Genomic DNA, 27,620 nt, shown 5'->3' on the forward strand with positions numbered 1-27,620 from the left:
GGGGCCGGGGGGCGCGGGGTGGGGGGGGGGGGGGGGGGGGGGGGGGGGGGGGGGGGCGGAGCAGGCGGGAGGCGGGGCCGGGCTTGGAACTGCTAGTGGCGGGAAGGGCGGGCTCCCGGGCTGGAAGTGCCCGAGGGGGGCGGGGCTCGAGGTTGGGGCGGGGCTTAGGAGATAGTGGACTAGGTCAGGGGTGCAGTTCACTGCGAGTACGGCGGCGTTTTCGTTCCCCTGAGTGGAAGGCTTGAGTGAGCGGGAACGAGGTCGAGGTCCCCGTGGACCTGCAGTCCAACCCACTTCCTGCAGATTTTCTGCCGCTCAAATGCGACGCCTGCTCGGGCATCTTTTGCGCAGACCACGTGGCCTACGCCCAGCATCACTGTGGATCTGCTTACCAAAAGGTGAGGGGGCGGTCTGAGGGTGAAAGGGGGCGGATGGAGGATGGCATGCAGAATCTCTGGAACCCCTCTGCCTCCCATTTCCTCTCTTTTACTGTCTTTCTGAGGCTCAGTGCTGGGAACATTGTTTCCTTTTGCGTTTATGGGGGGCATGTCCAGGTTCTTTCAGGACCAGAGATTTGGCTGGTTTGGGAGTAGGCCACAGACCGACCCCTGCTCCCTGACTGTAGGATATCCAGGTACCTGTATGCCCCCTCTGTAATGTGCCTGTTCCTGTGGCCAGAGGGGAGCCCCCTGACCGTGCTGTTGGGGAACACATTGACGGAGACTGCCGCTCTGATCCAGCTCAGCAAAAACGTAAGGTAAGCGTTGGAGGGGTTAACCATGGTCACCTGGGACTACAGATGCCTGGAAGTCTGTACAACTGTTAGGATGGGGTTGAAGGGGGAATCAGAGTCTCAGCAGAGACAATCCTCCCTACTCCACCTCAGATCTTCACCAATAAGTGTGAACGCTCTGGCTGCCGGCAGCGGGAAATGATGAAACTGACCTGCGACCACTGTGGCCGAAATTTCTGCATCAAGCACCGTCACCCACTGGACCATGATTGCTCTGGGGAGGGGCGCCCCACAAGTAGGGCAGGGTAATTGCAACCAAGTCCTCTACTTGCCTTTGGGACCCTCCCATCCTTCTGAAACTGACTCACCCTCTGTCATTATAGTTGGGAAGCGTCAACCTGTCCCCTTTGGCTAGGGAGTCTTTTTATTTCCTTTTGAAGTGCATGTTTTCCAGACCTTGTGGAGGAGTTCCCCTCCAGCCTTCCTTGGTCAGGCCAGGGAGGAACATGCAAGCTGACCGTGCCTGGAGGCATGCCAAGAGTGTCTCTTCCCTACAGACTGGCTGCCATCTCCAGAGCACAAAGCCTAGCTTCTTCTACAAAGACCATCCCCAGCCCAAACCAGACCTTGCCTTCATCTACCTCTGCCAGCAGGTAGGCCTACCTGTTTCTCCTCTTCCTTTTTTCCCTTCACACCTCTGACCTCAGCCTCTTGAATGTCTGCCATAGAGCCACAACTCAGTCTCCATCCCGGACAGCCTCTCCAGTGATTGCTTTGCAAAATGGCTTGGTGAGTTGGGCAGAGGTCAGATGGACAGAAGCAAACCCACAGAGAGTAAAATCCAAGGCAGCTGGTCTTATTTTTCCTTTTGCAGAGTGAGGATGAGGCTCTGCAACGAGCCCTGGAACTGTCCCTGGCAGAGACCAAACCCCAGGTCCCAAGGTACCTTCTCTCTGGTGAAAGAGGGTGGGACGTGGGCAAGGGCTCAGTTTGGAGGGAGGTAGGTGGGACCACTCTCATCCAATGCAGGATAACTGTTAGGAACTTGGGCTCAAAATTAAGCTTTTGAACTACAGTATATGACCTTTGACAAGTTCTTTAACCCATTAGAGTCTTAATGCCCTCTATAAAATGGGGACAGTACTAATACCTTATAGAACCCTACCTATGAAAATTGAGATAATACTCAGAAGTGCTCAGCACAGTGATGCCTAACAGATGAGATGCTCACATTTTAGATACTGTCATCCAGCTTAAGCTGTTCCTCCCTCGCAGTTCTCAGGAGGAAGAAGACTTAGCTTTAGCACAAGCACTATCAGCCAGCGAGGCAGAATACCGACAGCGGCAGGTATGAGGACGGGGTAGAGACAGGCCCTGCGCTGGGAGGAAGTAAGGAGTTTACGGGGGGTTGGGGGGTGCTCTTTCAAATAGTAGAGTTTTGGAATGGTGGTTATCCTTGTGTTTTCAATGTGACTCCAGCCCATGCTGAGCTCTGCAGTGAGGACTGTTCCCCTCACTTCCTTGATGTCGAACCCTGTCTTCCTCTCCTTCCCCTCCCCTTGCTCCAGGCTCAGAGCCGCAGCTTGAAGCCGTCCAACTGCAACCTGTGCTAGGGCCTTGGGCTTGGGGAGGGAGGCTCAGCTGAGGAGGACTGTGGCCCTCGCATCTCTAGGGTCCACAGGGAGAGAAGGCCTGGAGCAGCCTAGAGTGAAGATGAGGAGGCCGCGTGCAGGGAGCATCAGGAGAAACAGCTTGCGGAGCTGAGCCTACAGATGGCTCTGCTGGCCTCTCCAGCTGCATGGGAGAGAACAGCTCTGAACTGTTCCCTGGCTGGGCCCTTGGCCAGACCCCACATGTTCCCCTGCATCTTGACATCCCCCGTATACTGGGGCTGCCCCCACGTGTAGGGGGCTGGGAGGGGGGGCTAGAAAGAATAAAGAATCTTGGCAGTCAGTAAGACACCAAAGTGGTGAGTGTCTTTCTCCTCTCCAACCAAAAACAGAAGAGTCCTGTCAAGAATGCTCACCTGATCTAAGGGTGGAGGCCCGCTGCAATCCTCCACACCAGAAAGTCACAGTGATCCCAGCACAGCCCACACTTTTATTTCCCCCCAAAGTGCTTTTTTGAACCTTTCCTTCACTATAGCTAGCACCAAGACCAGGATAAAATATGGCAGGGAAGAGGGATAAAGTGTTTCCCTCAGTTATCCTTTGGGAGGGAAGGATACTTTTGTCACCATGCCTTAGTCTGGGGCTTGGTGTCTTCAGAGACTTCTTGTCCCTCCTGCTGCAGCTGCCACATGTCAGCATACACCCCGCCTCGGGACAACAGAGCCTCGTGCCTGGGGCAAGGAGAAAAACATAAGTCCCAACCAACTATCAGTTTTACCCCAAGAGTCCTCACCACTAGTCTATGAGATGACAGGGAACTGGCGAGGGAGATCCTTCCAGAAAGCCCTGGGATTCCACAATCTTCTCCTGGGGCCCTCAATTCAGAGGCCCTTCCCTATTCATCCTGCTGTGTCCCTTACCGTCCTCTCTCCACAATGCAGCCATCCTTGATGACGAGGATCTGGTCAGCACTAACCACAGTGGAGAGCCTGAGAGGTCAGAGATCAGTCACCTACCACACCACCAGTGTGGGCCCCGCTGCCTGCTGCCCATCCCGTACCTGTGTGCCACCACGATGGTGGTGCGGTTGGCGCAGACTTTGGCCAGAGAAGCCTGGATGGCCCTCTCATTAGGTGTATCCAGCGCGGATGTTGCCTACAGAGAGGGACTGGGTAAAACTGCCCCTGCCACCCAAATCCCCAGTGGGAGGAGGATGCAAGCTGCTGGCCAAAGCCTCAGGAATCAAAAAGAACCTGTTTTGCGCTTGAAAACTGCAAGGTGTTTCTGTGAAACATGGATTTGTGCTAGCTCTCCTAGATGGAGACGGTGCCCAGCAGGAATGGCTGGGGCACAGGTGGGGGAGGAAGGAGGGGCGAAGGCACTCAGGGCCCTCACCTCGTCCAGCAGAACGACGTCTGGAGCCTTGAGAATGGTGCGAGCGATGGCGACACGCTGCTTCTCCCCACCGCTCAGCTTCAGTCCCCGCTCACCCACCTGCGTATCGTACCCTGTAGAAATTGCCCACCTCCCTCAAGTCACAGTACTAAACTTGTTTTCTGTGACCAGATGGGCAAGGAAGAGGTGGAACCGAGGTCAGAGGGAGTAACAGGACTGAACTGGGCAGGAGGGGGACTCTGCAGGGGAGGCTCACCTTCAGGGAAAGCCATAATGGTGTCGTGGATGCCTGCAGCCTGAGCCGCAGCCTTCACCTCATCGTTCCCAGCTGTGATGCGGCCGTAGCGGATATTGTTGGCAATGGTGTCATTGAAGAGGACAGTGTCCTGGGGCACGACTCCAATGTGAGACCGGAGGGAGACCTGGGTCACCTGGGGCCAAAAGACCATATGCTCTGGCCTGTGAGACCCACCCAGGCCTGGACGGTAGGATGGGATGGTGGGAAGCACATGGGATGAGAGGCCCTGCGTGAGAATCCTGCCTCCACCTCCCCAAACCCTAGCTGTGCGGGCAAATCACTTAACCTCTCTGAGTCTGTTTCCCCATAGATAAAGAGAAAATACACCTTCTCTCCCTGCCTTCCTGGGTTGCTGCAGATCTTTGTGCCTCATACAGCACCATACCACTCATTCTCATGACTACTTTCCTTATGTAGGTCGTCTACTGCTAGAAAGGCTGAGGTCTCCTGGCCCAACTTTCTGCAGGGGTGACAGCTCCTCCTCCACTCCCTGGAGGCCCAGCACCTGCCATTCTTTCACACACAGGCCCCTAAATTACAGTCTTCTCCCAAGCATCCTTACCTGTGAAATGTTCTGCCCATCTATTCGGATGCAGCCAGAGCTGATGTCATAGAAGCGAAACAGCAGGCGCAAAATTGTGCTCTTCCCTGCTCCTGATGGGCCCACCTGTTGCATGAGAACCAAAGGGAAAACATTCTAAGGCCCATCGGCTTTTAAATCTTTCTCTCCGAGAGACCACCAATGTCCATGGAGGCTGCTACATTCACTCCAGTAACCTGGCATGACAGGGCTAACTCCACAGCCTTGGTCCCAAGCTACCACGGGCACCAGAATAAGGGAAGCGCAGGGACTTCCCTGGTGGCGCAGTGGTTAAGAATCTGCCTGCCAATGCAGGGGACACGGGTTCGAGCCCTGGTCCTGGAAGATCCCACATGCCACGGAGCGACTAAGCCTGTGTGCCACACTACTGAGCCTGTGCTCTAGAGCCCGCGAGCCGCAACTACTGAGCCCGTGTATCACAACCACTGAAGCCCACGCGCCTAGAGCCCATGCTCAGCAACAAAGAAAAGCCACCACAATGAGAAGCCCGCGCACCACAACGAAGAGTAGCCCCCGTTCGCCACAACTAGAGAAAGCCCGCACGCAGCAATGAAGACCCAACACAGCCAAAAGTAGATAAATAAATAAATAAATAGAATAAGGGAAGCTCAAGGAGTCTGGGCCAACTGGCTGGGTCTCCTCTCACCAGGGCCAGTGTCTGTCCAGGCATCACGGTGAAGGACACATCCTGCAGGGTCTCCCGCCTGCAAAGAAGGATGGGCATGCTCAGCAGGCCTGCTGCACTGCCAGGGGCCCCCTCCAACACTAGAGCCACTACTGGGCCCTGCCCCTCTCTTGCTCAGGCTCTCTTCCCAGGTAGTGGTGGGCTGAGAAGCAGGGAGGAGGGGCAGGAAGGCAGTGTGTAAATGGACACCAGAAAAGGGGGCTGGGGGACAGTGAACGGGGAGGGGCTCACCCATCGGTGTAGCTGAAGTGCACATTCTCAAACTCAATCCGGCCCCTCTGAAAGTGAAGGGGCCCTGCTCCAGGAAGGTCCTTCACCTGGGAGAGTGCCACCAATGTGTGCCATTACAGGCCTGGTATTCTCCAGACACAAAAAACACCTCGCAGGCTCCCGCTCCCTACAAACCCGGCTCCTGTCTTCTCACTCACTTCTGTCTCCTCTTTTAGCAGGTCAAACATGTTCTCCATGTCAATGAAGTTGGTCTGGATCATCCTGCAAGAAGAATGCTGGCTGGAGCTCCTCTGAGGAGCTGGAGAAATAACAGTGCACCCTGAACAGGTGAGGGCCAGGGTCAGGTTACCTGTAGTAGGTGCCAAACCAGTTGAGGGGCATGTACAGCTGGATGATGTAAGTGCCAAACAGCACAAAGTCCCCAACCTGTGGACATCAAGGGAAGAGGACAGAGTCACAGGAGGCCTGCGGGCTCTCACCCTGCCCACTGGCTATCACCCTGCCTGCTTCCCACCCAGGAACCTGGTGGCCTAAACAAAGACCCCGGTCCCCTCATGCCCAGGCCCAGCACAATTCCCTCACCTGTAGCTTCTGCTCACTGACAAAATATGCACAAAGCAGGGAGCCAGAGAGGAGCCCAAGTCCAATCACCAGGTTCTGGGTCTGATTTAGTAAAACCAGTGAAGCACTTGACTTCCACTCCAAACCCTGGGGCCATGACATGAGAGGAAGGAATATCACACACATGCTGCCAGTCACCAAACCCCAACCTGGCCCTGGGCACCTTCAACCTCACAGCCCAAATTTTACTCCTCTCTGTCCTGGCAGTTCCACAAGGCCAGGCTGTTGCTCTCAGTAGGCCTCAAACTAGCATCCTCACCTGATATTTGATGATGGCCTCGCGATAGCGTTCCACTTCGTAACTCTCCGCATTGTAATACTTCACCTGATGAATTCAAACCACTGCTGTTCCACACGGTCACAGCTTTCAGCTCAATTCCCCATCCCTCCTCCCTAATGGTAAACAGCACACCTCGCACCCCCCAGCTGCTTATCAGCCCCGATGGTCCCAGGCACACTCTTCCACATCTCCGAGCCTCACAACACTGCCAACAAGGCCTCTGTTACCGTCTCAAAGTTTAGCAAAGAGTCCACAGCCCGTGCCCGGGTAGCATTCTCCTGTGTGTTCATAGCACGTCGAAACTTCGTTCTCCACTCAGTGACCACAATGGTCAGGGCTAGAGAGTGACAGGAGGAGGGAGAGGGAGAAGAAGAGAGCAAGACATCACTCCCAGCAGCGGAGACCATGTGCACGTCTGCTGCCGGTCACATGCGCACTAACCCTGTGCTACAGCCCAGGGACCCAGATTCCAAAGGGGAGGGAGTCTTAAGCTCCCTGAGGCAAGGGGCTGTGTCCAAGACCTCATTGCAGGCTGCATAAAGCCTGTGTGAAAACGGCTGTGGTGAACAAATGAACGCAAGCTGCATCCTGTTACAAAAATGAGGTTCGTCCTTGACTCGCATCCACAGCGGGCACCTAATGTGACCAGGATGCCCTTCCCCAGGCCTCCCTCCACCCAGGGTGAGCTGAGGTTCCCTCAGCAGAGGAGGCTCACCCGTCACATTGGGGAGCAGCAGGCTACGCGGGTCCACTGATCCACAACCTCCCAAAGCTGGGTCACCTGAGTGGGGGCAGGGCTCATGCCCAAGGGAGTCCGTGGATAGTTCAGGGAGGTGGTTTCACCAAGCAGCACTCACCGAGGTAAAGACTCATGCACAGGAACACAATGAGGCCAAACCAGGCGTTGAAGAACATGCTGAAGTAGATGATGCCAATGATGATGTCGGCCAGCGTGGGGATGATGTTGAACACCACGTAGCTAGGAGGTAAAGTCAAGCGACGAAGAAAGAGTTAAGGGCTCGGAGCCAGCAACTCTCCCTAGGGGGTTTCAGCGTAGTGTTTTGTTTTCAACAGCAACAGACTGGAATCAAGCTAAATGCCCCTTAAGAGATAGATGGCGAAATAAACCATAGGATGCCCAAATTATAGAATGCTCTGGATCAATTATAATGAATGAGGATGAGGAAAATCTTCATGTGTGGGTTAGAATACGTCTCCCTAACATTTTGATAATAAGGCCATTCTGAGAATGACATCTACGTCACGACACCATTCATTTTAGGAAAAACCTCCACGATACCACATTAGTTCTGTGAGTCTGCGTGTATATATGTAAAAATACGCAAAAAAAAGCAGAACTCAACATGCTGAATGGAGTCAGAACCTCTGGAGAAGTGAGCGGAATTCAAAAGAGATTTGCTCTCTGTTTTCTTTATTTGAATTATTACGAGAGCACGTGTATATTAATTTTACGATTAAAAAAAAAAAGGGACAGAGGAGCAGCTCCTCAAGCTGGGTCGGTTCTCCTGACAGCCCCTCCACCCCTGCTTCTCCAGACCCGCCCTCCCACACTTCCTTTCCATTGGCTTGGCACCTGAGCAGCCCCGTGACACTGGACGTGCCCCGGTCCACGATCCGCAGCACCTCCCCTGTGCGGCGCCCCAGGTGCCAGCGCAGCGAGAGCTCGTGCAGGTGGGAGAAGAGGCGCAGCTCCACCTGCCGTGAGGTGAACTGCTGCACCCGGATCCATAGGAACGTGCGCAGGTTGCTCACGAAGCCTGGGGGAAGCCAGGGGAGGCCTTGGTAGGGCTGAGAAGCCTAATGACGTCATCCCAGCAGCAAGATGTGAAAGGTCTGAGAGCACCAAGGGGCCTGGGGGAGGGACGCCTGTGGGAGAAGGGAGAGGGGCCAATACCAACCAAGGTGAGAGCAGAGTCCCTCATACCTGTACTGCCGGTGCCACCCCCCTGGAGGAACTTGAGGAAGACGTAGATGATGACAGTCCAGACCAAGGAGCTCCAAGGTGCCTTCTGGGTCAGCAAGTTCACTATGGAGAAAACGAGTCCGAGCCCACTTATGGACCCTAGAACCCTCTTCAGGAGAAACTGCCCCAGGAATCAGCCACAGCCTCTTTCTGACCACCCAGCTCCCAACTCCGTCCCATTTCCCCAGGCTAGGCCCCTGCACCAACCAGGCCAATGAAAGACCAGAGTGCTGAGCTGACAACCCTTCTCCCCCTCACCTATGTCCCTATAGAAGATGGGGACCAACACGTTCAGTCCCCGTTCCAGCCCCATGAGCCCCAGGCAGATGAGCACAACAAACTGCAGAGCTGGACTCCCCCGAGGCCACAGGTAGCCACTCAGTAGGCGGAGTTTCCTGCCAAGGTCTTGCCAGGTAGACCGTGGTGGCCCCTCTGTTGACTGAACCTAGGATGGTGAAACGCATAAGGGAGGAAAGCGCAGAAATCAAAATGGAGTGCACTAGCCAGAAACCCCCTAGGGAAAATGTATGGGATTACAGCTCCCCGGTAACGGTAACAGCCCAACAAGCAATCCCTGATGGGGTCAGAAAAGCTAACAGGGCACAAACCGAGATCTAGGAAAGAAATGGGTTTTTATGGTGGGAAGAAATGATGACAGAGAATGGAATTAAAATAGATCCGAAGTTTCAGAAACTGAGGTGTACCTGGGTCCTGACTACATCTTGATCCTCTTCATTGACCCGCAAGGTGTAAGACTGGGGACGAAGTCCAGGGGCCCAGAGCCCCAGGACAAAAAGCCCTCCAGAGACCACATACCGCAGCACCCACAGGCTAAACTGAACCTAGAATTAAACATATGTGGGGAGACTATCAACGAGGGACAGAATCCCATTGTTACTACTCATAACACATCTGCGTGCGGACGGGGGTAGGGCACACACCCAGGTCCTCCTCAGGGGCCAGGCATCTAACAGGCTTTAAAAAAAATCCACAGTGACTCAGCACAGCCACTCCCCACCAGCTGGCTATCAGCTCCCAGCAGCGCTGGCCCCTCCTTTCTTCCCTTTCTTAGAGGCATTCGAAAGCATGGAGCCAGTGTGACCAGACATGCCATCTTTCTTCCCAGCACCCGCTACCCACGCTTCCCCTCCCCCCACGAGGTCACTCACCTGCTGGCTCAAGTTCGCCCTTGCCCACCACCATTGTGGGCTGTTCCAAGACACGAGGGCCAAGTTCTCGGCTGCAAAAGCCACAGTCCAGAGGAGCAGGAGACCCCGGCTGTGCGTGAACTTGATCCAGACGCCCATTGCTAGCTTCTGCCGTGCCTGGCTCCGTTCCACCACGAGCAGCCCCAGGCCACAGGCGCTGGCCACAGTCCCCAATACAGAAGCCAGCAATAGGTAGCCTGGCAGTGGGGCACCCTGGGCAGCGCCCACCCGGCCAACCAGGCCGGCTAGGGGCAGCGCCACCTGAAGTGTGGCCAGAAGCAGCTGCAGCACGTAGGGAGCTACGCGAGGGCCGGCCGCCCAAGACACCGCGTCAGCGCCACCTGGCCGCTCCGGACGTTTGCAGGGAAGAGCCGGCACCAAGGCCAGAGCCCCCAGGCCCATCAGCGTCGAGGGTACAAGCGTGAAGAAGAAGCAGGGGCTGAGGCCACCCTTCGCCCAGACCGGACCCGCGGGTCCTTCGGCCTCACAGTAGTTGCCCACAGTCACCATGGCAATGCGTGGCCGCCGGCCGAGGCTGAGGGGACTGAGGGACGGGAGAACTGGACCGGCCGCTCGGGGCGGGGCGCGGAATCCCGGGTATCTCGGGTCATGGAGCCTCGAGGCGCTAAGCCGCGGGGGTCGCGGGGCAGGGACGAACGTGGACCCGGCCACACCACCCACTTGCTTCGCGCACGCGCCGCCGCCACGCACTCACGCCGGGCACGTACGCTGTCTCCGCCGTCCGCCCCTAGCTCGCGGCCGGGGACCCTCCAGCCAAGTCGGGGCCCACAGGAATGTTCAGCCTCCGCCTCCAGCCGCTCTCTTCCGCAGCAGCCCCGCCCGCCAGGGCCGCTCCCAGCCCCTACCCAGGGCCCCATTGGCCGAGTGTCTCCGAAGGGGCGGGGGAATGGTGCACGCTGGGGAAGGCAAAATAGACCAGCGGAGTCGGCAAGGTCACGTGCTCAGGGCGGGAAATCTGACCGCACGTCCTGCCGGAGTCCTTGACCTCCACGGAACCAGGGATCGGAAGCTGCCCTCTGCTCGCCCACTAGGTCGGTATATCCAAGCGATCGCATTGGCCAGCTTTCCCACAGGGCCGACCCGGTCCCCAGCCACGTGGGTGGTTCACACACACGCCACACCCCGCTTGCCTCCAGAACCTTGGCCACTCGAGACAACAAGCCGCGACCTGGTCAAAATCCCTTCTTTATTAAGGGTTGTCAAGCTGTACACGGTCCCCACCCCACTCCACTGTAAGTTCGGGCAGCGTAGTTCACCGCTCACCCGCAGCGGACCGCAGCTGGGTGAGGGGTGGGGCGGAGGGAAGGAGCTGGGTCCCAGCATGCAATGCGGCAGCCCAAAGCGAAGCCGTCCTGTCGCCCCTCCATCCCCCTCTAGGGACAGTGGGGTGCAGGCCAGAGCTTTCTTGCTGGTAGGCAGCCAGTCGAGGGCACACTTCCAGCCCTGTCCATCCCATTTGCAGGTGGTGGTGGGGTACAATAAGCAGCAATAGGAGCCAGGAAGGCCTCAGTCTCCCGGGGGGCCCATCTTAAAAGTTGGAGAGGGCAGCAAAGAATTTCCATCCTGCTCCTGCAATTTAGAAACTTCCTTCTTAGTGTCAAAAGAGAGCATGAGGGGAGCTAGGAGCTAAAGCCTCCACACCAAGACAAAGCAAAAGCTGAACAGAAGGGGAACAAGCGAACAGAACAGGAGCAAGTGGCACACATGCCAGTGATGTGCAGGAAGCAGGGGAGAGGTGAGCAGGCTGCAGCACTGGGAGAGAACTGGGGGTGAGGTAAGGGCCACAGCCTGAGCTGCTCATCTGTTCAGGGTGCGGGGAGAGAGGCTGCAGAGGTTGAGGGTCCAGGCCCCACCTCCCCACTCCACAGTTGGCACAGGTTCTCCCTGCTTGGCAGCTTCTGTGGCGGGCAGTCCTCTGGAGACTTGCAGGGGTGGGTGCAAAGGTGGCAGTACTGGGGCTGGGCTGGGGACCAGTTTCTAGCACCACACTCTGAGCCAAGGGGTGTCCTGGGGATGAGGCTAGAGTCCTGTGTGCCCTGGTTCCTAGGCCCCCAATCTCTCTCCTGGGGCTGTGGCGAGCCCAGCATTGGCACCTTCCTTGGCCAGGCACAGACACACAAACACCACACGCGTGGAGCCAGGCAACACTCAGAGGAGCCCTCCATGGCAGGCGGATGGGATGGCAGGGCAACGGTGGCCTCCATCCTGGGGCATAGGGACCCTCCTCAGCCTCGTCTATACCTGTGGAGAGAAAAGGGTTGGTAATGGAGATAGTCTTCAGCTATCTGCTTACACAACAGAAGCCTGGAGATAAAGGAAACGGAAAACTTGATTCTTGAGGAGGTAAGCAAAGGAAAAATCAAGTCCTGGATTTCACAGCAGGTGAGGGAAGAAAAGGAAGTGTACTTTGGTAGGGAAGTTGCAGTATCTTTGCCCGAGAGGCCCACCTCCCTTCACGTGAGAAGCTTTGACCTCAGCCTGGAAGTTACTGCTCCTGGCAGTTGTTTTGGGGTCTTGAAGCCCTTACCTTGTGCACCTGAGGGGGAAGCTCATCCTCTGAGCCCTCTTCGGGCACGGGCTCTGGGTGCCTTGATGCTGACTGCCCGTCTTCAGCCCATCCTCCAAGGGGCAGCCGAGAGAAGTGAGAGGGAGCCCGGGGCACTGTTCCAGGATCTAAAGATACAAGTAAATACTCTTAGAATGAACACAAACAGGAACGAGGAGAAGGGTTCTGGGGCTTTTTGGGGTAGGTGGAGGTGCGGGGGAGGGATTAGTCTCCTTGGGTCTGGTCCCTCTGACTTCTTTCGTCCCCTAGAGGCCCCAGAAGGACCACCCTTCCCTGAAGACTCTGTGTCCTTCCCAGTGGATACCTGTGATGCCTCCGTAGCGCCTCTGGAAGCCCCCATGCAGGGCAGTGGTCTCAGGAGCTCCAGGCCGGGATGCAGCACAGGGGTAGCTGGCGGAGCGGGGGATAGGCTGCGGGCCCCGGGCACCCTCTCCCCCCTCTTCGGGGGCACTCTCTCCACTCTCATCACTCTCCCGGCGGTGCCACACATGCCGCTCAGGTTCAGCCTGGGCCTGCTGCTTGTGGAGCTGAGAAGTGGGGGATTCATTAGTTGGGGACAGAAGAATATCTGTCTGAAATAGCTACCCTCCACCATGGTATCGGCCAGTTCCCATTTATACTGCCTCACCTAGAATCACTGACCCAGAGTATCTGATGTGTTAATAATGTGTAACATACACATGATATCTTACAGGTTAAATTCTCAGCAGATCCCTGGAACAAGCCTGTGCATAGATTGTAATAGCTCTCATTTTCCTCAGTCATTTGATTCTGGAACAAACTGGTTGTGAATCTAAGTGCCAGGAACTCTTTTAGGTGCTAGGGATACAGCAGTGAACAAAATAGACAAAAATTCCAACTCCTGTGGGGCTTATATACTTGGGGAAGTGGGGAAGGATAGATAATAAACAAATAAATAAGGGAAAAATACAATGTCCCATGGTGCTAAATGCTACGGAGAGAAAAACAGAACAGGAAGGTTCAGGAGGGTAGGCAAGGGAGGCTTTTACTCAGGGTGACCAGAGGTGGTCTCATGGGGAAAGAAAGAGCATACCTGAATGAGAAGGAGGGAGCCCTGTGGATATGTCAGGGAAGTAGATTCTTGGCAGGGGAAACCACAAGTGCGGAAAAGCCCTGGGTGAAAGTAAGCTAGGCTAAAAAGGATAGGAAGAGGATATATGTGGGAATGGAGGTTGCAGAGCAGGTAAATGGCAGAGAAGAGATTTGAACCCAGGTCTTGCTGCACATCTAAAACCCTCTATTCTGTTTTCAGCTGCCACCTTGGTTCTACGACCCTGCCCCTTCCAGCCCACTCACCTGGTGCATATAGAGGGCATGCAGGCTCATCTCAGTGGATGCATATTCCGACAGCACCAGGCTCTGCAGCTGTCCTTCCCACACACTGCTCCCGGAGCTGGCTGTCCTGGCATCCACCCTGCCCCCCAGCACAGACAGCAGTCATCAGCATTTCTGAGACCCACACAAATTGCTGGGGGCTACTGCCATGCCCTCCTCTCATGGCCCACCTCTACTCACCCAGAGCCCGTCATGGTGCTGGGAGCCCGGCCTGTGGGAGCCTGACCAGGTTGCAGAGGGGAGAAGGAGCGCAGGGCAGAGGCGACTTCAGCCCTGTGCCTGGAGCCCTGCAGGTCTCTGGGCAGTGGGGGGCCCCGGCAGGATGAGCCGGCTACCACATTTGCAATAAGGCTCAGGGGCTATGAAAGAAAAGGGTGGGTAGAATTCTCAGGGCATAGGGAGGCCTCTGAGTCCCCCAGTATTCTGCACATTAGGACCCAGTGGCACAGACTGGACAGAAGGAAACTGACCCGGTAGGCCCTTCCGCCCCATGCGCACGTCCCACGTCCCAGCTCCTGGAGTCCACTCTTCCTGTCATCTCCCAGTCCCTAGGAACGCACCTCAGACTCAGATTGTAAGGATTGGATGGACGTAAAGAGGGCATTTTCCGGGAGCAGACCCCCTTGCGCAAGGCCTGCAGCTGCTCCGTCCCGCTGAACTTGCTCCTTGAGGAAACCTAGGAAGGCCGTGCTCTCACGTGGTGGCTGCCAGCCAGGGTTGGTGATGGCAAAGTGCATGAGTGACAACTCTGTCTTCCCATCCTCGGCTTGCTGGTACACTGAGGCCTCCGTCTGCCCACCGGATAGCCACTGTACAAGGGAGGCTGCAGTGAGCAGGACTGTCCCCTTACAGGAACCCTTTTTGTACCTTTCCTGCTAGTGGGGAGGCCTTGCCCCTGCAGGACAGAGACCACAATGCACTGCTGTATCTTGTCCAGGGGCCCTGGTGCCCACCCCACGAGTGGCCACATGCCAGGCTAGCTGCTTGGTTTGTGCCTTTCGGGGAGCTTGGCCAAGGGTGCAAGTTTAAGGTTATAATCGAGCCCAGGCTCCTGCTTACAAAGCAGTGTGTGCCCTGGTACAGGGTTGCCCCACAGCAGGGCTGCCTTTTTATGGTTTGTTGGCTCAGAAGGGTGCCTGTTTGCAGTTTGCCCAAAGACACTGTATATGCCAGCACCACCTCTGGCCAACTGCCCCCCTCCTTTCCTAATACCTGGGGGTGCCCATGCTGGCGAACATCCATCTGAGCGAAGGAGCAGGTATCTCCAACACCAACGACCTCCACGGTGAAATTGCGGAAGAAGTCTATAATCTCCAGGGCCCGTGGGCGCAGGCAGAAGATGAGGATGAGGGGTGTGACAATGGGGCTCAGTAACTCCTCCAAGATGAACACCTAAAAGGGAAGGGATCAGGGTCACAAGAGAGCAGGAGGGAGCCCAGCCCTCGCCACCAGGCTATCAGCCAGTCTCTAGCAGGCCCTAACTCCAACTCCACTCACTGCCTTGTACTGGAAGAGCTGGGCAAACTCGTCCCGGGTCTGCGAGCGGTGGGCATTACCCTGCCAGTGGTCAGGCATGTAGTGGATGTGAGCGAGGATCACGCGGAGCAGCTGCTCAGGGCAGAACACCATGTGCTGGTCCGGAATAAAGGACCTAGTGGGATCAGGGTCATGGTGAGACATAAGACCCCAGGAATGCTAGTTGGCTTGCTCCCACCTGCTCCCCTGGCCCACCTGCACACGGTCACGGTGACCCCCAGGAGCGTGACAGTGGTGAGGACGTGTTCCACAGCCAACACATCTTCGTCGTAGATGGTGAGGGCAATAAGCACGGCCAGGATGGAGCCAGCAAAGAAGGCGCAGTTCTTGGCCAGCAGTGTCAGCAGAGGTGACAAGAAGCAATTCATGTACTTGGATGCGGGCTTGTAGCCTCGGTTGAGGCGGGACTGTAGCTCGTGCTCCAGCTCGTTGAAGTGGCGGAGGTAGCAGCGGCCATAGAGCGACCAGCAACGTGCTCCCAGGGCCCCCGGCTCCCGCTTCAGCACCTCGGCGTAACTGAAAAAGGCATAGAGGATCTGCCAGATGAGGATGAGGGGGCAAAGCAGGAAGTTGGCGATGCCAATCCACAGGATGCGGTTGCTGAGACGCTGGGCCAGCTCAAGCCGTTGTCCCCCACGTTTGTACTCAGACTTGAGGCTCCATTCATTGAGAAACAGAGAGCCAGGTCCCCAAAAGAGGATCAGCTCGAAGTTGTACTTGAGGCCCCGAGTGAAGAAGACAACCTCCCCGAGACCGGGCAGGCGGAAGCGCAGAGGCAGGAGGGATTTGTTAACCAGTGCCACCATGTAGTTCTGGAAACGGAGGATGCGGTGGTAGATGTCCAGCTCTGTTAGCTCACGCTTGTGGATGCAGATCTGGTGCTCTTTCTGGGTCTGCACAATCCGGGCCTGTACTTCTTGCCACGTGCAGTACGGAAGCGCAGACTATGGGGTGGGGAAGAGACGAGGGATGGAAGGTGGGGTTGTTGCCTCGGCCCCTTGCCCTGCATGAGCTGTGAGGCTCAGGGGTCCTCTGAGTGGAGCCCTTAACCGGATGCTCCTTGATCTACCAAGGACGGGTGAGGCTGCCCGATGCCCGGGAATACAACCCCGCCCCCGCCACTTCCCAACCTGCAGAAGACGTGCGTCCTGGCCTGTGGTTGTAACTACCCAACTTCCCAGTCTCACCATGGGGATGCGCAGAGCATGCAGGTAGAAGGAGTGGATCTCCCAGTAGCAGCAAATGTTATAGATGAACTTGATGAGCCGGTGAACCCAGAAGACACCAGCAATGACGAGGATGGTGATAAGGGAGCCATTTTCCTGAATCCTGGTGGGGAAAAGAAGGGGAGGAGGAGTGGCCCTTGAGGAGCCTTGGCAGACATGCTGCTGTCCTGAAGGATTTGGAGAGGCTGAGCCTGAGCCTGTGCTCTGGGGAATGTTACTGCCTCACACTCCACTCCATTCCCCACCTGCCAGCTGAACAACAGGCCCTGGTGCCCTCTGAACTGCAGCACTTACCTGGCACTACAGACTTGGGCAGGCAAAAAGGCATCTGGCAGAGTAACCTTGACAGGCTCGGTAGGGTGAAGACTGTGGTTCACCATCTTGTTGGCAAATAGGATGTCGTAGTCCACACAGCTGACCAGGAAGGTGGTGAACGCAACCACAAAGAGGAACTGCCTGGGGAGTTGGGAAGAGAGGGCGCAGTCCGAGAGTCAGAGAGATACCAGTGAAATAACATGGGAAAAAGGAAGAGTCTGGAAGCCCCTGACCAAGACTAGGGAGCAGCCTCTGGGGAAATGGGCTGGAGAACTCCCTGTGGGCTCTCTCTACCGCTTGGGCCCAGGGGACCCAAGCCAGCTCCTATTTTTTGCTCTTAGCTTCAGGCACCACAGAATCAGCCTGCTTTTCTACCTCATAGTAATCTCTGCCGCCACTCGCTGGACTCTTTCAAAGGTCTTAAATTGTGGTTTGTGGTCCCCAGTACCTGATTTCCTTTTGAGATGGTAGTTAGAAGCCCTTTGCAGATTTGAACTCTTTGCTTACGGAGGGAAGGTTTCCCAACCCCTTGACATTTGGCAAAGCCACATGGCTTCTTCCTCCTAGCAGGCTCTCTACTCAGCAACAGGCCTAAGGTGCAACCAAGGCAGAACAGAGACATTTTTCTCAAGTAAGTGGCTGGCATCTCTGATACCTCCTGCCTGAACCATGCCCATTCCACTGGAGCTCTGATGAAATGATCAAGTCTGACTTCTCTTTGTGGAAGAGATAGGACTTGGAAAGCTTTCCTTATAAGCGAGATTTTAAAAGATAAGGCTGGGGCTTCCCTGGTGGCGCAGTGGTTGAGAGTCCGCCTGCCAATGCAGGGGACACGGGTTCCGGTCCGAGAGGATCCCACATGCTGCGGAGTGGCTGGGCCCGCGAGCCATGGCCGCTGGGCCTGCGCGTCCGGAGCGAGCCTGTGCTCCGCAACGGGAGAGGCCACAACAGTGAGAGGCCCGCGTACCACAAAAAAAAAAAAAGAAAGAAAGATAAATCTGTAAAACGGTGTCACACCCAGTCCTTAAACTATAAATGTCTGCAGAGTTTTGAGCTAGGACTGACTTGCATTGGCGGTTTGGGCCAGGCGTTGAGCTCAAAGAGAGGAAACACTGAAATGTATTCCTTCACCACATCATCCATCCCTTCTTATACTTACATGAGCTCAAAGATCTCCCCGATGAGCATACAAGTGAAGCCATTCTTCTGGTGTAGATTATAAACGTGTAATTGTTAAGAAAAAGTGGTCTGTATAGACAGCAATTAAGAGCACAGGGACTTCCCTGGTGGCGCAGTGGTTAAGAATCTGCCTGCCAATGCAGGGGACATGAGTTCGATCCCTGGTCCGGGAAGATCCCACATGGAACTAAGCCCGTGCGCCACAACTACTGAGCCTTCGCTCTAGAGCCCATGAGCCACAACTACTGAAGCCCACACTCCTAGAGCCCGTGCTCCACAACAAGAGAAGCCACCACAATGAGAAGTACATGCAACGCAACAAAGAGTAGCCCCTGGTTGCCACAACTAGAGAAAGCCCGTGCAGAAATGAAGACCCAACACGGCATTAAAAAAATTAAAACATTAAAAAAAAAAAAAAGTACAGACTTTGGTGTCACATACCTGAGCTGAAGTCCTGGCTCTATGACTTTCAAGCTGTGTGACTTTGGCCAAGTTACTTAACCTCCCTAAGCTTTTGTCTGTAGTGGTGTGTTGGGAATAACAGCACCTGCCTCATAGGATTATTAGGTCTGAGATAGTGCATATAAAGTATTTAACACAGAACTGATACAGAATAAGTCAAATGACATTAATTATTATGGTTATTAGCATACCATCAAAAAGGAGAATCACCCTTAGGTTCCTTATAAACTAACACTACAAAATGCAAGGCACGTAGCTCTTGATAAATGTGAGGTATCATTATTTATAATGATCATTATTTCTCTACCCTCTTTCAGGCTCAAGGTGCCTGAAAACGATTAGAACCATACCCACACTGACTTCTCATCAGGGGCCTGGCTTAGAGAGGGGCTAAAGGTCCCAGAGCTCCAACACAGAGACACAAAGGATATTCGAGAGAAGAAGAGATCAAGGTTTTCGATGTGGTGCCAAGGTGCTGTGGGTACAGGAGCAGAGACGTCAGAGCCCTGAAGAAGTGGAAGCCCCTGCTCCCTCAGTGTTCCTCCACCAATTCTCCCCCCAAGCCCCAGCTCTGGCCGTCATGTCCAAGAACTCACACTTGCTCCCCTCAGGGACATGCACCAACAGGTCCTCCTCCCCAGGGGGTGAATCGCTGTAGGAGGCCTCTAGGCGCTGGTATTCAGTGTCAAACTGCGCCATCACCACCGCCCCCTGTCCACCTTGTCCACCTGTGGGTAATGAGGAAGGAGAGACCCAGGTTCAGACCCCTGGTGCTGTTCATCTTCTCCCTTGCCTACTAGACCAGAAATGAGTGAGAAGGAATCCTGGGCTTGGTCTCCACTACCAGTCTTCTTGGATCAAAGGCAGAGAAAGAGCAGTAACCCAAGGAGAGCAGCAAGCTCAGGGCTTGGGAGGCCCTCACTGACCAATGAAGTCAGTCATTCCCAGAGCCTTTATTTAGTGTCTACCAAGGCCTTGCTGGCCTGAAGGCAGATTCTGGCCCTGTGGGGGGTCTGCTTCATCTTCTATTCACTGGAGAGAAGGGGTCCTCCCCCTCCCTTCCTAGAGAAACCTTGGTCTCCCAAGAGACTAGCAGTTTGGAAGCACTTTGTAAACAGAGGTTTGAGATAAGCACATGGCCCTACCAGCTCCATGGGCAGTGTCTGCTCCACTCCAGCCCTCGATGCCCTGGCTCTGCAGCTGCTGGAGGAGAAGGTGTCAGGCCCCGGAGAGTGGGGAGTGGGAACAGAAATAAACCCAACCCTACCACACATCCCCCCCCACGCCCCACACTCAGGGGCGGCCAAGCAAGGGGCAGGGAGGCTGCAGTGGGAAAGAGGCACCCTTCCAGCCTAGGGCTATGCGTACTTCCTCTGGTTGTATTATACACGGCCACTCATTCAACTCTAGGGTCCCAAGAAGTGGCTTAATGAACCTGTGGAGACTGAGTCTGTACAGGACTGGACTGTTTCTCCATTGCCCCACTTCAGCCTCAGAAATTAGATGGACCGTTCAGGGTCCACAAAGCCCCAAACCCAACCCAAAAGCCAAGAAGAGTCTTTTCTAAAGAGGACCTTTCTGGTCAACTCCTTCCCTTGCTTCCCTAGCCCCAAAGGCCCAGCAGGCAGGCAAAGTTCCTGGATGGGATATACTGACTGGGTCAGTGTAGACCCAGATCCTCGGTGAACTGTGGGCTGCCTTGGTCCTGGAGCCAGGCATGATCTAGGTGGCACTCAATCAGTCAGTGCAGACCCCGAGGCTGTGGAGCCCTGCCCAGCCAGGCCCCGGTGGGATTCCCTGGGTTAGTGAGAACCCTGGGTCCTAAGCTGACCAAGCCCTCAGGGAACTCACCACTTACTGGGTCAGTGTAGACCCAGGGCCCATAGAGCCCCTGCCAGTCGGGCCTGGGCTCAGGGGTTCCTGCGAACGTTGGAGGAATCGATCCAGTCCGACAGCCGATACCCGCAGGTGGGCTGGGTTGCCTCCCTACACCCAGCTGCCACGACCCGAGCCCAGCGCGTCCCCAGATCGCCCGGCCCCCGGCCAGGGGCTCGGCTCCCAGCAGCGGACAACCCTGCGCGCGGCCCCGTAGCTCGCGCGCGCCCCCGTCCGCGCGCCCCCGCTATCAAAACATTCCGGCTGCGCGCCCCCGCCCCGCCCCGCCCGCGGCGCCCCTTCCCCCGTTACTCGCCGCGAGCTCACTTAGGGCTCCGAGGGCACCCCTGGCCAGGCCCGACTCGGGCCGTGAGATTTCGGTATCCGGTCTCGCGTTTCACCTCAGGGACGGTGACCCGGGTGATTCCAGGGGCTCCGTCGCCTCCACTGGGCTCAGCCCGACCCGGAGCAGTAGGCCCGGCGTCTGCCACTCACTGTCACCCGCAGTTAGCCTGACCAATGAACATGGTGGGTGGAGACACGACGGCCAATCTCGGCGTCTGGGGCGGGACTAAAGGCTAGAGGCAGGCCTTGGAAGTCAGGGGACCAATTGTGCACTCTACGTGGGGCGGGGTTCAGGTGCGGGCGACGCCATTTGTCCTCTTCGCTGCCCCGTAGTGACGAGATTGTTGTGCTTTTGCAGAAATCCGTGCTTCGAACTGTAGACGGCTGTGTCGCTCCGCTCCCCGGGAACTTTGGGGCAGCTTCTGAGGGCGGGGACGAGTTCACGCGGTTTAGTCACTGCTGGAGGTCGTCGCACGGGTAATGAGGAGCGGTTGGTTAAGGAACCTCAGTGATTTTAATTCTGTTGCACTGGATTTGGTTGCTGAATGCGCCCCCATTTCCCTCTTGTGTGGTCCGAGACTGGGTGGTGTGAGAAAGCGGGCTGGGGTCACGTATTAACCCCTGTCACCAGGGTGAGGGCCGTGGTGCCTTGCGGCGTGGGGGAGACAAAGTCATGCTGGCGGGAGACGCGGAATAGGATCTTGCTTTGGGGAGCTCTGTTTCTTAACCGCCTTAATGCTCAGCCATGTCGCCGGCTGCAGGTGCAGCCCAGGCTTCTGTGTCGGTCTCCCTGTTTGACCTCAAGGCGTATACTCCGGTCCTTCAGGGCCTGCGCCTGGTGAGCCACGCTCCCGGGGAGGCTCTGTCCCAGGCTCTGCAGATTTCCTGTCCAGGTATCTGGGAAGCTTTGGGGTGGACCAGTGAGGGACGTGACAGGGCTCTTTGGAGCTTATTGCTCCTTCAGGGAACACATTCTTATTGGTGTTTCCCAGCTTAGGAGCCCTTGTTGACATCTCCTTCTACTGGATAAAATGTATCAGCCCCCAACTGCAGAGTGTTTGTTTTTGACTTTTCTTTTTAAGCTGAAGTTTGTGTATATGTTTCTTAACTGTTATGAATTTAAGGCAACATTTGTACGTGTAAAATTAAAGTCTGTATTTTGGTCAAAAAAAAAATTCACTCGATCTCTGGATTTCTAGAACAGGCTCCTGAATTGTCTCCAAACAAATCTCTTGCCAGTTTATGCCTCATCACGTTACCACCACTGCCTGCAAAAACACTTCAAAATTCCTTGACATAGTCCAAATTTAACTATTCCAATCAAATCATTCCTTCTTGCTGAATATAAAACAACTTACTCTTGGTTTCATACAGCTTTAGTTTGGCTGTTTCTCTTGCACCTTTTTAAAAAACAAACTGCACACTGTAATTGGAAATATAAGCTTAAAAAGTGGCATTTGGGAAGTGATTTTTGCACAATTAAAAAGAATTTTAACCTTACCAGAAATCATTTTCTAGGATTTCTCTAAACAATCCCTTTGGTTAATTTACATACAATGTTTGATTTATATTCATTTTACATACATCTTTTCAGAAGCACATTTATTGTATAAAGTGATTGCTGTGCTATTCGCTTCATTATTACTACATTGTAAATTCCTTGAAGGCAAGGACATGCCATCTCTTTTTGTATCCTCCTCTGCTTTGTGTATCAGACACTGAATGTAATCCTAGATACTGTGGATTTGGGCTCCTTTTTCACCTCTGTTTACCCTCCCCTTATTTAGGTTCAGGGGAGAGAATAAGCCCAGAAAGAAAACCACTCCAGGGTCCTCTGGATATTTCAGAGAAGTTGTTTTGTTCAACCTGTGACCAGACCTTCCAGAACCACCAGGAACAGGTAAAAGACCAGGTACAGAGCTAAATGGTGGAGGCAAAGGTGTAATGGTGGGTGGGGAGAGGTAGACATTTGTCTTTAATGAATAAAGTTCCATGTTTTAACTAAGAAAATTAGTGTTACCTGGTCATACTTCCTCGAGTTCTGTTAGAGGTCTTGGATACCATAAAAGGCCAGGCTGGGGCATGCTTTCACACTGTACTTCCTTCTTTGCCTCCTACTAGAGGGAACATTATAAGCTTGACTGGCATTGGTTTAACCTAAAGCAGCATCTCAAGGACAAGCCTCTCCTGTCTGCCCTGGACTTTGAAAAGCAGAGCTCCACAGGTGATGACTGTTGGGAGACCTGTGTGGGGATAGGTCGTGCGGATGGAGAAAGACCCCAGTTTAGGAGCTTGAGGAAAGGTCAAAGATGGGGCATCAAACTTGCGTATCTCATGTTGTTCTCAGGAGATCTTTCCAGCATCTCAGGATCAGAAGACTCGGACTCAGCCAGTGAGGAGGACTTGCAGATACTGGATGAGGAGAGGGCTGAGTTTGAGAAGCCTAACCGACCCCGAGGCTTGCGCCCCCATTGGGTTCTTTTCCAAAATGCCCAGGGCCAGTTTCTTTATGCCTATTGCTGTGTCCTAGGCCCTCGCCAGGCAAGTGCCAGCACAGGTTGTGTGGTCAACTCCAGCCTTCTGTACACTCAGCCTAGATTTTCCCTCAGCACAGTCCATGTCTCACTTCTTTCCTTCCTTCCTGTTGGGGGTGGGTATGTGGGTATCACACTTGACAGCACAGTCTTGGATTGAACTGGCTTGAATCTTAGAAGGGTCAAGTGTAATGGAATTAAGTTTGGAAATAGACCAATCTAGGTTTGAATTGTGGTTCTACCACTTGATCTTGACTACCTCCACAAGCCTCAAATTTTCTTATTTGTAAAATGGAGACAAATAAGTTGTATTAAAAGAGATGAAGCATGTGAAGCACTTAGCAGTGGCACTTATTTCTTGCTGTCAGTAACTGCCACAGATACGTTTGTGCTGCTCCTCCGTCATCCAGGTGCCCCCAGAAGAATCAGAACTGCTGCTACGGAACCTGCAAAGTGGAGGTCCCAGGGACTGCGTGGTGCTCATGGCTGCCGCTGGGCACTTTGCTGGTGCTGTTTTCCAAGGGTGAGAGGGTGCTGCATGGGGTAAGGGTGGAATGGATCCTGGTAGCCTGGGAGTACCAGCTGGTTTCCAGTACTGAGTCTGTGCTGTCTACAGACAAGAAGTGTTGACACACAAAACCTTTCACCGCTGCACAGTGTGGGCCAAGTGGGGCACAGCCCAGGGGCTTCGGGATGCCCAGGGTGCGGCTTCCCGCTCTGCTGGAGCCAACCTGAGGCGCTACAGTGAAGACATGCTATATAAGGTGAGTTAAGTGTCCAGATCTGGTGCTCCTCTAATCCACACTTTTTCCCTCTCAACTGATTAAATGTTACAGTAGGGAGGCTGGCTCCTGTATCCTCCATCTTGGTTATTTTGGGGTAGATGAAGGTAGAATGGGGTGAATGCCCAGGAGCCTTAGTCCTGTCATTCTCCCTCCATTATCTTCTTTCTTTCTTTCTTTCTCTTTGGCTGCATTGGGTCTTCATTGCTGCACGCGGGCTTTCTCTAGTTGCGGCGAGTGGGGGCTACTCTTTCTTGCGGTACACGGGCTTCTCATTGCGGTGGCTTCTCTTCTTTCAGAACACGGGCTCTAGGTATATGGGCTTCAGTAGTTGTGGCACGAGGGCTCTAGAGTGCAGCCTCAGTAGTTTTGGTGCACGGGCTTAGTTGCTCCGCGGCATGTGGGATCTTCCCGGACCAGGGCTCGAACCCGTGTCCCCTGCACTGGCAAGTGGATTCTTAACCACTATGCCACCAGGGAAGCCCCCTCCATTATCTTCTACCTCCCACTCCCTACACATGATCTGTGGGTCATTTTTTGGTTGGAGATTTAAAAGTAGCAAGTGAAGAGATGCAGGGCTGAGTTACTTTCTTCTCTAGGATGTTCGCGACCTGCTGGCAGGGCCAGACTGGGCTAAGGTGCTGGAGAAGGCTGGGGCCATACTGATGCGTTCACCCAGCTCTGGCCGGTCCTTGTTCTTTGGAGGCCATGAGGCTCCCCTGCAACGTGGGGATCCCTCACTTTGGGATATCCCCCTCGCTAGCCGCAGACCCACCTTCCAAGAGCTACAGCGTGTGCTCCATAAGCTGACCACCTTGCATGTCCATGGTGAGCCTTCTGTCCAGATCCCCAGACTCCCTAGACCTTCCCGTACCTCCCAGCCCAAGCCTCGGCTTCTCATTTGTGCATCCAGATGATTTTCTAGCCCTCGTACTGCAGTCCGATGGCATCTTCATTGAGAGAAACCTGGGCTGGCTTCTCCTAGGCTAAATTTGAGAACCATCTTTTGTTTTATGGCAGGAGAAGACCCCCGGGAGACAAGTCGGGTTGGATTTACCTCAGACATACTGGAAGACAGTGAGAGAAAGGAAGGCCATTGAGGAAGAAAGAAAGGTCCGCAGTGATGAACATGAGGCACTCGGGCGGAATGAGGAAGCTCCCAAACAGGGTTTGAGCACCATCTGGCAATTGTCAAATCTCTCTCGGGGTCTGTCCTAGAACTGCAGTGGCAAATTCCCTACTGTCATAACTTATTCACTTCCCTATTTATAGGTAAACCCTTACATACTACACACACACACACACACACACACACACAGGTCTGTTTATAGTATGGGGTATGTGGTAGCAATTACACGTTTTGTGACTTTTCCAAATCTATCATCTCTTTTGTTCATTGACGTATCTCTAGTACTTTGAAAAGTCTTAGCATGAAGTCGATGCTTGAATGTGTGCTGTGTGGATCTTACATAATTTACCTGTCTTCTTGGATGCTCTGGTTTTGGGCTAAGGGCTGCTTGCCTTGCTGCAGACTGTTGGCCTGCATGGCTGTCACTGCTCGTGCTTTCCTCTGTTGTGCACCACCCTAAGGCTGTCATGGGAATGTCCAGGGACTCTTGTCCCTGCATAGCTTCTTCTGGGCCTGTCCTTGTGTGGGCTGCGAGCCTCATTTCTGCATGTGATACTAATGGCTTCAGCTCTCGATGGGCTACTTTATCTTGGGTGACAAAATACAAACAATTTTATTTCAAGTGATCTGGATTATCTATGTACATTCTTATGCATCTGGGGCAGCCCACAATCTTCTACCCTCTGCTTATTCCTTAGATGGATCTAACAAGCAAATTTTTCCCTAGGTTCAGAGTCAGAGGGAGAGGATGGCTCCCAGGTAGAGTTGGAGCTAGCAGAGGTGACACTGGGGACACTGGATCTTCGTGAATTTGAGGTATTGCCCAAGCAGAGGGGGAGAAAAAGGAATAAGAGGGGGAGAAACCAGGAAAGACCTGGAGGCCGGGGCGCAAATGACTCTTTCCCAGCAACCTCAAGAAGATGAGGCCTTTTCAGAGTCAGCCCCTTTGGGGCCTTCCCCGGATGAGGCCAAGTCCCCTGGTCGGCCAGAGCTCTGGGATGTGCTTTTGGCCACTTGCTGAGCTGGAGATGGGGGATGCTGAAGCTCCGGCTAGCTGCCAGCCCCCTAGACCCTGGAGTTCTGTCTCTGCTCAGTGCCCCCTTGGGCTCTGGTGGCTTCACCCTCCTGCAGGCACAGCAGCCGCAGCTGGGAGAGGCTCAGTGGTTGGCCTCAGAGGCAGGGGCAGACCCCTGTGCAGTAAGTAAGGGTCTTCATGCCGACCCCTTCTGGGGTACACGGAAGATGATCTTGGCACTGGCTACTTGACAGTATTTCCCTTGGTCAGCTTGGAGTTCTGTCTCTGCTCAGTGCCCCCTTGGGCTCTGGTGGCTTCACCCTCTTGCACGCAGCTGCCACAGCTGGGAGAGGCTCAGTAAGTAAGGGCCCTCGTGCCGACCCCTCCTGACGATGATCTTGGCACCAGCTACTTGGCAGTATTTCCCCTGGTCTGCTTGGGTGATGTTGGGAGGAGCAGGAGGCAGGTGATGTTGAACTCATTTTTTGGGTTTTCGCACCTAGGGACTCCCGGACCCATTTTTTGGGTTTTCGCACCTAGGGACTCCCGGACCCAGCCACCGTACACAGCTGCAGCTGACAAGTCAACACGTGATGAGTTCCGGAGGTTCATGGAGAAGAATCCAGATACTTATGATTACAGCAAAGCTCAGGTCAGCTGGAAGAGGAAGCAGCAGAGTGGGAAGGCATCAGAGATCCTGGCTAGACGTTTTTTATTTTCTTACGGTTTTACCAAGGATAGTTTATATAGGTCTTAGCTTATACCTCCCCGGAAATCCTCCCGCTGCCAGGGCCACTGACAGCAGAAATGGAGGTGCGGCAGGCCGCTCGGAAAAGGGGGCGGAAGGCAGCCCGGCGGCCCCGGGAGGAGCGGCCCCGGGAGGAGCGGCCCCGGGAGGAGCGGCCGGAGCAGAAGTGGGAGCCAGAGAGCAGCGGAGATTTGCTGCTCTCAGCGACTGAGAGAAGGTGAGGCTGGAGGTTCTTTCTTCCCCAGCAACACTTCCTTAGAGGTCTGATCCAGTGTGCAGCATCACTTCTTGGGTACCCTCTCCACCACTGGGGCCTTGTCCTTAACACAACCTCTCTTCCCCTCGGAGCTCTGGCTGCAGAGCGCCGACTGGCTGCCCATTTGGGAGCCCCTACCCCTCAGGTCGCCGACCCTGCCATCATCAATGTTCGGTACGTAGAGGGGGTGGGCGTGAGCGGGTAGGTTGTGATGAGTTAGAGGCCATTCTGGACAAGTAGAATGCGTGCCCGCTCAGTGTTCAGAAAGGCTGTTGAGGGGATTTGAGATGCTCTGGGAACCTTTGGAATAAAAACAGAAGTGGCAGGAGGAGGGATAGGGAAGGCTTGGATTAGAAAGTTTCTGGGATACCTCTCCAGCCATTTTTCTTCCTCTTGTTCAGACGCCACTGGAGCTGTGGGACATCCCTCCAAGGCCTCATAGTCCCTTTCACTACTTTGACTTCTTTCCGCTCCACACGCTGCCTCCAGGATCATCGCTGTCGGGCTGGGAAGCCCTCTTCCTGATCTCTTACAGCTCCACCTGGGGCCAACTCTAGGCTCTGAGAGGGCACATACACACTGGCCCTAGGTTTCTTCTTCCCCATGAAACCAGAGTATTTGGAAGATTG

The 27,620-nt window shown here is 54.6% G+C and overlaps 4 protein-coding genes across 16 annotated transcripts in view; 2 read left to right on the forward strand and 2 right to left on the reverse strand.

The window, feature by feature from the left end:
• ZFAND2B (zinc finger AN1-type containing 2B) overlaps positions 1-2,694 on the forward strand; it is a 3,117-nt gene extending 423 nt beyond the window's left edge. For 2 of the 4 annotated variants that reach the window (XM_007122452.3, XM_028486065.1), the window contains exons 3-10: positions 304-398; positions 626-757; positions 887-1,038; positions 1,291-1,386; positions 1,462-1,522; positions 1,608-1,675; positions 2,009-2,081; positions 2,302-2,694. In XM_007122452.3, the coding sequence (XP_007122514.1) occupies positions 304-398; positions 626-757; positions 887-1,038; positions 1,291-1,386; positions 1,462-1,522; positions 1,608-1,675; positions 2,009-2,081; positions 2,302-2,346 (722 nt within the window). In that variant the 3' untranslated portion in view covers positions 2,347-2,694. The remainder of the gene's footprint in view (positions 1-303; positions 399-625; positions 758-886; positions 1,039-1,290; positions 1,387-1,461; positions 1,523-1,607; positions 1,676-2,008; positions 2,082-2,301) is intronic. The other 2 variants (XM_007122453.4, XM_055083233.1) reach the window with 2 other exon arrangements.
• Positions 2,695-2,813: 119 nt separating this feature from the next.
• On the reverse strand, positions 2,814-10,478 carry ABCB6 (ATP binding cassette subfamily B member 6 (LAN blood group)). Of its 2 annotated transcripts, XM_007122454.4 has the most exons (19): positions 9,608-10,478; positions 9,143-9,280; positions 8,697-8,883; positions 8,400-8,501; positions 8,049-8,232; positions 7,312-7,433; positions 6,682-6,791; positions 6,434-6,499; positions 6,136-6,261; positions 5,903-5,979; positions 5,751-5,814; positions 5,554-5,639; positions 5,284-5,341; positions 4,599-4,703; positions 3,995-4,169; positions 3,739-3,851; positions 3,404-3,498; positions 3,264-3,332; positions 2,814-3,074 (listed from the first exon to the last, which is right to left on the reverse strand). In XM_007122454.4, exons 1-19 carry the CDS (start codon positions 10,154-10,156, stop codon positions 2,966-2,968), a joined length of 2,535 nt encoding a protein of 844 aa, XP_007122516.2. In that variant the 5' UTR covers positions 10,157-10,478; the 3' UTR covers positions 2,814-2,965. The 2 variants fall into 2 exon arrangements, with proteins under 2 accessions (XP_007122516.2, XP_054939200.1); XM_055083225.1 differs by lacking the exon at positions 6,136-6,261 and having other exon boundaries at positions 9,608-10,345.
• Positions 10,479-10,836: 358 nt separating this feature from the next.
• ATG9A (autophagy related 9A) lies at positions 10,837-20,661 on the reverse strand. 9 transcript variants are annotated; one of them, XM_055083229.1, is made up of 16 exons: positions 20,510-20,661; positions 20,166-20,227; positions 19,453-19,510; positions 18,904-19,035; positions 18,739-18,782; positions 17,826-17,890; positions 16,646-16,807; positions 16,313-16,454; positions 15,321-16,069; positions 15,087-15,240; positions 14,802-14,981; positions 14,150-14,398; positions 13,770-13,948; positions 12,538-12,760; positions 12,195-12,340; positions 10,837-11,236 (listed from the first exon to the last, which is right to left on the reverse strand). In XM_055083229.1, the coding sequence occupies exons 4-16, from the start codon at positions 19,004-19,006 to the stop codon at positions 11,041-11,043; spliced, it is 2,592 nt and encodes an 863-aa protein (XP_054939204.1). In that variant the 5' UTR covers positions 19,007-19,035; positions 19,453-19,510; positions 20,166-20,227; positions 20,510-20,661; the 3' UTR covers positions 10,837-11,040. The 9 variants fall into 9 exon arrangements, with proteins under 9 accessions (XP_054939204.1, XP_054939203.1, XP_054939202.1 ...); XM_055083228.1 differs by having other exon boundaries at positions 20,159-20,227; XM_028486056.2 differs by lacking the exon at positions 20,166-20,227 and adding an exon at positions 13,551-13,668 and having other exon boundaries at positions 11,050-11,236; positions 20,510-20,660.
• Positions 20,662-21,015: 354 nt separating this feature from the next.
• On the forward strand, positions 21,016-27,537 carry ANKZF1 (ankyrin repeat and zinc finger peptidyl tRNA hydrolase 1). The gene is given in 16 exon segments (XM_055083236.1): positions 21,016-21,420; positions 22,315-22,427; positions 22,649-22,751; positions 22,875-23,068; positions 23,472-23,584; positions 23,678-23,825; positions 24,443-24,671; positions 24,864-24,889; positions 24,891-25,011; positions 25,700-25,788; positions 26,491-26,495; positions 26,528-26,640; positions 26,772-26,899; positions 26,902-26,952; positions 27,080-27,165; positions 27,393-27,537. Coding segments are annotated over 16 exon segments (1,791 nt in total). The 5' UTR covers positions 21,016-21,272; the 3' UTR covers positions 27,517-27,537.
• Positions 27,538-27,620: the final 83 nt, after the last annotated feature.

This window comes from Physeter macrocephalus, unplaced genomic scaffold (genome assembly GCF_002837175.3).
Source record: "Physeter macrocephalus isolate SW-GA unplaced genomic scaffold, ASM283717v5 random_565, whole genome shotgun sequence".
Taxonomy (NCBI): Eukaryota; Metazoa; Chordata; class Mammalia; order Artiodactyla; family Physeteridae; genus Physeter; species Physeter macrocephalus.